Raw genomic sequence first — 7,815 nt, forward strand, 5'->3', positions numbered from 1 at the left:
AGATGCCCACGGTTGAAAAGATAGCAGCCGAGTTCCGCACAAGCCCAGAACTCCCCTCGCTGCAGGCGTGGACCGTGCGTCGTCTCCTTCTTGACATCGGCTTCAGGCGAGAAAGGAGGGCTCGAAACTCGCTCATGGTCGAGCGAGACGACATCGTCGCTTGGCAGCAGACGTACTTGCGGGACATCACGCGTCACAGGCAAGAGGGCCGCCAGATTTTTTACCTCGACGAGACGTGGGTGACGGCCGGGCACACTGCCTCGACGGTGTGGGTGGACAGCACTGTGACCTCGTCCCACGACGCCTTCATGCGAGGTCTCACAACGGGCCTGAAGCAGCCGTCGGGGAAGGGCCAGCGCCTCATCGGTACGCATATCGGCAGCGAAGATGGATTTGTCCCTGGGTGCCTGGACGTCTTCCGCGGCAAAAAAACCGGCGACTACCACGAGGAAATGGACGGCCCTCGGTTCGAAAAGTGGTTCGACGATGTCCTCCAAAAACTGCCGACGGGGAGTGTCATCGTAATGGACAATGCCCCGTACCATTCCCGGCGGTTAGAGGCGGTGCCGACGACCAGTTCCCGGAAGGAGCTCATCCAGGGCTGGCTCACGTCGAAAGGTATTGCTTGGGACGCCAAGATGCTGAAGAGGCAGCTCCTTGAGATCGTGTCGTCGGTCAAGCCGCAGTACGTGAAGTACCGTGTGGACACTGCTGCAGAAAGGGCTGGTTGCACAGTGGTCAGGCTTCCACCCTACCACTGTGAGTTCAACCCAATTGAACTCATCTGGGCACAGATCAAGAATCGTGCCGCAGCCCGAAACACAATGTTCAAGATTGGCGACGTTGAGATACTCCTCAAAGAAGAAGCTGAGCAGGTCACGGCTAGTAACTGGTGCAACGCTGTGAGGCATGTCGTCGAAGTGGAAGAAAGCTTCAAACAAGGAGGAACCACAAGTGCTCTCATCGAGCCAATCGTCATCGCTCTTAATGAAGGTGACACTTCTTCTGAGAGTGACATGTCCAGTGTGGGGCCCCTCGACGACCCGTGATGTCAACATCAAGGGGGATCAACCCTAAAAACAAAACGGTCCTTTTAAGGACCACTCATATGCTGTGAAATCGGATGCGTGTCGTACACGTCTCCCGTGTCTCATGTTGTTGACGTGATGTTGTGCTTCATTACCTCATTGCACTGGTCAAGGCTTGTTGAGGTCTTTAAGGTCTGCCTTACATATTCCACTGGGCCGTAAGTGAGCAGCATAGAGTTTCCAATTTCTCAGCACTGTTCCACTTCCTCGAATCGGCTGGCCGAAAGGCTTAGAAGGTGCAACTCAGAGCTTGGAGTTCCTCCATGCACCTCGACCAACTGGGTCACCGCCTGTGGTAAGCGCAGTTAGAACGGAAACGGAGAGTCCGTATTGATATCTGTATGGATATCACCCCAATTCACAAATTGTGCGGTGCAATAGGGAGGCTGAGCTTATAGGGCTTGCCTACAACCTCAGTCTCCTACTATCATGCCGAGTTTTATGGTTTACATTCTCGTAATGCCGAGCATTACGAGAACAGCGACTCGTGTTAGAAATGGGGAGAGCTAACTTTCACTTGCCAAGATTCACGCTATTTAACAATGCTTTGCACTTTGTCTGTTTACTTCTATAGCTCGTTTCTTTTAGTACTGTTAATGTTTTATAGCTCTCTCGGATGAGCGTTAACACAAAGAATGTCAGTTCAAACGACACCGGGAAAAGGTAGGTATCGTGCATACCACTGGTTTTATCCTCCCTACATGCAATCGAAGGTGCAAAGGAGGCCGCTATAGCAATCGTCACTTACCATTTGATTGATAGCGACGAAAACTTGGCAGGAGTTGCACGGTTCACAACTGAGTGAATGACGCCGTACAACGTCGTTTCAGTAGTTACACTTCGTTTATTTATCCACCGTTGCAAGCGAGGGCGCAGGCAATGCCTAGCAAAGAAACCCGGTGCTGGGGGTGCCGGCAGTTCACTCGTGCTGCTAATCTCGCTCATACATACTGTTGTTATCACTGGATGATGAGCTCTGCATTTTCATCTCGCCCCACGGAGTCCACAGGGAAGAAAAACGGCGATACCGGCACTGTATTGACAGGCGACTCGAGGCAGGGAACGCAGACCTCCAACGAGAGGAAAAAAAGAAGACGACGTCAGACGAGCGGCCCAGCGATGCTAAGCCTTGCGTCCGCTTCGAACTTTCCGATGGCGATACCATCGCCGGATCATCACGTCGTCGCACAAAAGCTACTGCGAACGCAAGTCGTTACCGTTGAGACTTCGCGGCATGGCCTCGCGTTAGTAAAATACCGTGGCAAGACCAGCATATTCGCTGAAAAATGCTGGTGTCCTGTTGCTAGGTCCAGGCTGCCATGTTGGAAGCTTTCGTCCGGAAAAAAATCAGGATTGGTCCGCAGAGGCCGTGACGTCACGAGGACGCTCGGGCGCGATTGGCGGTAAGTTGACGGCGGATGAATACATATCGATGTGCAGCTTTTTTCTTAACCTGTAACTGACTATAGCTTGTTGGCGGTTGGGGCAATGGTATAGTCAGGGATGGGCAGTATTTCAAATACAATTATTTGAAATACGTATTTCAAATACTTTGTGTATTTTGCATTTCTATTTAATTACAAATTGGGTAATGTATTTGACGTGTGTATTTAAATATTAAAACGTGGGTATTTAAAATACAATTGTAATTAAATACAATTTTGTGAGCGAAAATACATCCCTCAAACATATGGTCACTGTCCAGAGCAGGAAGAAAACTACGTTCTGCACCGAATGAAGTGTCTCTCAATCAAGCACAAGCTTTTAGTGACTTTGTGATTACGGTGCTAGTCCAGGGCAAGAATAGTGACGAAATCGACGTTCACAGGCAGACTGGCTAAATAAGTGTCTGTGACAACTTGTGATGCTTTCCAGCCTGATTTCCATCCATATTTTTGCCTGGAACATTCTAAATGCGCGGGTCGTCCAGATTTTCGTAACTGGTGCAAGCTGCAACAATAAAAAAATTCTCTGGCTAGTGCTGCGCGTCTTGGTCGTCTCAGTTCTTTGCTGGTCTAAACCAGGGGTGGCCAAACCGCGGCTCGCGAGCCGCATGCGGCTCTTCGCTGGTCCAAGTGCGGCTCGCGGATCCCTCGTAAGGGGACCTCCCCCCCCCCCCCCCTTCCTTCTCCCCTTCTTCCCTTCCGCCCTTGCCGCGTTTCCCAAGGATTTCAGAATAATGGACAGCTGGCGGTTTGGCCGCCTTGTTTCCCCATACGTACAGTCGAACCGCTTTTCACTCATACGTTTACACAGAGTCGAACCGCTTTTCACTCATATGTTTCCATGTTCTCTCATTGTTCTTTGTTCTTTCATTGTTCGCGGGAGTTTGCCGGACCCTAGGGGGAAAGGCATCAAGGACAGGGACTGTCAGACCGTGCATGTATTTTGGTTTGGGGTCGTGGAAATGTTCAGTCTCGCGGCTTTTGTCACTCGTCGGTGATACTTGTCCCCTTTAGATAACGGATGTTCCCTATCGTTTCTTGTTCAAGGTCGCGGAACCCCGAGTTGACGTCATTCATAGCCCCCCCCCCCCCCCCCTGCTTCTTCTACAAGTTTCTTGGTTTTGTCTGCGGCTCATAGGCCGGGTCAGCCTTGCCACCTATTACGTCCAAGCTGATAACATTTTTTTGTGATTATATTTCTATTACTTTACTAGAACCTCGCACACAAACTCCCGAGTATGCGATGCAAAATCAAAATGAGATACCCAGAAAACCGTTGCAGGTGCCCTGAAGTCGCTGACGCAAATTTTGAGGAATGTATTTGGAAAAGTATTTGGAGGAGACCAAATACATTTGGTTGTATATGTATATTGTACTTAAATGCTTTTTTGGAAGTGTAATTAAATTTGTAATTAAATACATTTTTGACGAAGTATTTTGTATTTGTATTTCGATACATATTTGCATGTATTTTGCCCATCCCTGGTATACGTCATGGTGCGTCTGGGTTCGCGGTGGGAAGACGCCGACTGCAGAGATGTGGTGTGTGGTGCGCGAATACGTCGTTTGAACTGATTTACTGTAATATATGGTGCATCACGAAACGTATATTCAACACAGTGGGAATGGAGGTGTCAGGCGTTCTGGGACACCGTCAGGGCGGGAGTTCAAACGGACCGTCTCACAACGCCGCCGTGAGGTGGGGGAGGCGATAGTTCTCCCCGTGGTTTGGGTACCCACGAACACTCTGTCAGGGAGGGCCCTGGCGGAACGTGATTTGTTTGCTTCTTCACGTGCCGCGCCCGCCACCGGCAAAGGCAACAAACGCGGCCGACTCTTATCCAGGCGGGACACCCGAGACCGGAAGCCATGGACAACTACGCCGAAGCTAGAACCCCCTTTGCCGACGTGGGTTTGTGTTGTGTGTGCGTGTTTGACACCGGCAAGTCGAGCGTTCGGAGGAAAAGAAAGCGACTTCTGCGGCAACAGAACGCCTGGGGGTGCTGCGGCGCCTCGGAGCCATCAGCCCCCCCCCCCCCCCCCCGTGACGTGTGCAGCGTGCAGCTGCGAACTGCATGACCAGGAGAGGGTGTGGTGGACAGACCTGCAGCGTGAGGGACGAATGAGGAGACAGCACCGAGGGAAAGGAGGGCAGCGATAGTTCCCAATGGTTGTTTTTAATCGGGGGGACGAGGAGAAACGGACTTGGGCGGCGGACTCGTCTTTGGACGAACTCATGATACCCAGGACTTCCGATGAAACCAACCCACTAAACAACACGTCATGTTGCTGGCGGAGTTTAGAGTCGGGAGCTACCATCAGGCCATCTGTGATCGGAGCACCCGGCGGGAAGAACCTATCTATAACTACCGGTGCTTCTCCGCTGATGATGATGATGATGATGATGCATGTGGTTTTCTCCTTTGTAACGGTTTGTCCCGTAATAACGTCCCACGCCTGCGGACTTATACCCAATTCACACGGCGGCCTAACGGTACCTTTGGCTTAGGTCCCTTAGCTAAAGGTACCTGTAGTAAACGGCGTTCTTGATCACACGATAAATAAACGGAGTACTTTAAGTTGATATCGATTGAACTCCTGCTAAAGCTTGAAAGGAGCAGGTGATAAACACTTATTCGTCGAAATCGATTTGACGCGCAGTTTTTGATTATTGTGTGTGAAATATCACATTTAAAACCTAAATAATATTTGTGTTCGCTTTTGCGGCACTTTTTTTTTTTTCTAAGTCTAAGGGTGCACATATATGAGTCCTGCTTTAAAACGTCCGACCTGTCTGGCCACATTGGCCCTGAAAATCATCTGCGTCCTCGCGTTCAACGTTACTGGGGCAAGCTCAATTTCGCAGCTCCCTATTCTCGCCTGCAGAGGCGAGTGGCTCAGGTGGTGGTCACGAGAACTAGCGGCGCTGCAGTCGGATCTTGCTTCCCTGTCTCGCGCGTCGCCTACTACCACCGCGTTGAGAGCTTCCTTTTCTTTTTCTTTTCTTCCTTTTTTTTACTTCCATGTGTACAAAGCAAAAACAGATTATGAAGATGAAGTGTAATACACCACAGAGATCTGAATCAGCGCATTGTGAGTGTTCTTTCTTTGAGTGTTTGAAATTTATTTTTGTGTGCATCTGTTTCCTTGCGCCTGTGAAGTTTTAATATTAATCAACAACTCGCCCAAGCTCAAGTATTGCTATTCAAACTTGGCGGGCTAGACAATCCGGACGCAAGACTCGACTGCAGCCACGGCCGGACTGGAAGCGCGCGCTTTCGAGAAAGAGAGCGCGCGCTTCCAGCCCGGCCGTGCTGCAGCGCAGCTATGCTCTGTCTCACCTTATGATGTACCGCAGGAAAGGCTACAAGCGCGAGCTCCTTGCTCTGGGGCACATCTCGGCGTCACAAGCTCTGGTGCAATAACGGCAGCTGCCTACGCTGTGAGCTCGCGATTGTTGCCTTCGTTGCGGTACAATTACAGTGTTCTAGAGGGGGTTGTAGCAATACCACCTAGAACACAAGGCCTGCGCGTTTCCTCCTCTAAACGTCATCACTAGTAGATCCCCTCAGCGCCCCCTAGCTAGCCCGGATGAGCAACATCGTCTGCTACATCGTCTGCTCCATCGCCTGCTTCAGTGGTTTGTGTAACAGATAATGAAGCAGATGCTCACGCCGAGTGTCTCTTGCAAATAGCATACGATGAAGTTAGACGTTCACGTGGAGCGTCAAATGCATGAGCGAAATCGCCTTACTGCTGCGCGAAGGGCTGAAAAGCCTTTCGTTGGACGCTGGACGCTGACACTGGACGCCATTTTCGAGGGCGCTGTTTATACCTCGGGCAGCTGCTTCGAAGCGTTCTACCGCAGAACGAGCGCGCGCGCTAGAAATGCGCGTCTCAAAGCCAGGAGCGCGTGCTAGCTCGCGCTCCTGGCCGAGGGAGCGTTCGCGTGCACGTCGCAAATGCACTGGAAGCTCGCTATCAGCTCACGCTCAGCAGTCACGAACACAGCTGCGGCCGCAAGTGAATGCGACGTAGTTGCGGCGCGGCCCCTACTCTCGTCAAGCTTCGGGCTGTTTGCCGCTTGGGGCGGGTCGGGGATCTACTAACGAAACGTCATGCGCAGGCCTTGTCTTCTAGGTGGTATTGGTTGTAGTGGCAAGAGCGGCAGCCGCTTTGTGAAGATTTTGCGTGTAGACGACACCATGGCGCTGCTGTTCTGTGCCCTAGGAGCGCGCCCCCGTCAGCCCCGTCATCAGCGCTGTTAGGCGCTTACTACTTTGGTTTGACTGGAGCTTTTCGCGGTGCGAAACAACTGCTAATGTTGTTCTGTGTACTCTGTTTCACCTTATGATGTACAGCAGGAAAGGCGCGAGCTCTTTGCTCGGGGGCACATCTCGGCGGCACACGCTCTCGTAAATTAAGAGCAGCTGCCAACGCTATGAGCTCGCGCTTCTAGCCTTCGCTGCGGTACAACATAAGGTGAAACGAAGTATAGTAAATTGTAGTTCTGCCTTTGGACTAATGCCTTTAGAGTGTGTGCTATCCTCTACTTGAAATATTCCCGTGTTTTGAGGGAGATTATTTAATTAATATCGACCCCCCCCCCCCCCCCCCCCAAGTACTGACACATCGTTCAGCAACGCTATCACTTGGGCTGCAGGCTTAATAGCTGCGAAAGAAGTTCTACGGTGCTACATTTCGGGGAAGCGTACCGCGTCACCCTCGTCGTCTTCTTCGTTCATCGCACACGTGCCATTAATTCTCCTAGGGCACAGAACTCCAGCGCCACTCGCGGTATCTACATCGACCGTCTTCACGTGCTTCATTGTAAACGGGCGCCGCTCTTGCCACTATACCCTCTACAACACTGTAGGTACAACATAAGGTGAAACGGAGTATAGTTCTCGTGACCACCACTGAACCCACGGCGCAGGCGGAGCTGTGAAACTGAGCTTGCTCCAGTTACGTTGCTCGTGTTTGCACCTGGTGCTGCAGTGCCGGCACACATTACCAGGAGCACCTGGTGCTGCAGGGCCGGCACGTTGTACCGGACGGTGCTACCAATAGCACTGGGGTTCCGAATCAGTGGAGAGCAAGGGGGCTATGTTGCACGTTTTGGACTCCCATGCGACTTGGGAGAAGGAAGTGACGTAGGTGTGAATGAACGTATCTTAGCAGCACCACGCATCGCGTCATCAGCGACTCCACCAACCAAGATCCAAAGAGCGTTGTTGGCGTCACTTCCTTCTCCCTAGTCGCCTGGGAGTCCAAAACGTGCA

At 51.5% G+C, this 7,815-nt stretch overlaps 1 protein-coding gene across 1 annotated transcript; it reads left to right on the forward strand.

Annotated features, from left to right (window-relative positions):
- The first annotated feature begins 308 nt into the window (after positions 1-308).
- Positions 309-1,049, forward strand: LOC120841798. The gene has a single exon (XM_040212786.2). The coding sequence runs from the start codon at positions 309-311 to the stop codon at positions 1,047-1,049; it is 741 nt and encodes a 246-aa protein (XP_040068720.2).
- The last annotated feature ends 6,766 nt before the right edge of the window (positions 1,050-7,815 follow it).

The sequence above is a fragment of the Ixodes scapularis genome, unplaced genomic scaffold, assembly GCF_016920785.2.
Source record: "Ixodes scapularis isolate PalLabHiFi unplaced genomic scaffold, ASM1692078v2 PGA_scaffold2__306_contigs__length_199485367, whole genome shotgun sequence".
Taxonomy (NCBI): Eukaryota; Metazoa; Arthropoda; class Arachnida; order Ixodida; family Ixodidae; genus Ixodes; species Ixodes scapularis.

Excerpts from the sequence above, each read along its gene's own strand:
- LOC120841798 (XM_040212786.2), top strand. The coding sequence starts at position 309 with ATGCGAGGTCTCACAACGGGCCTGAAGCAGCCGTCGGGGAAGGGCCAG.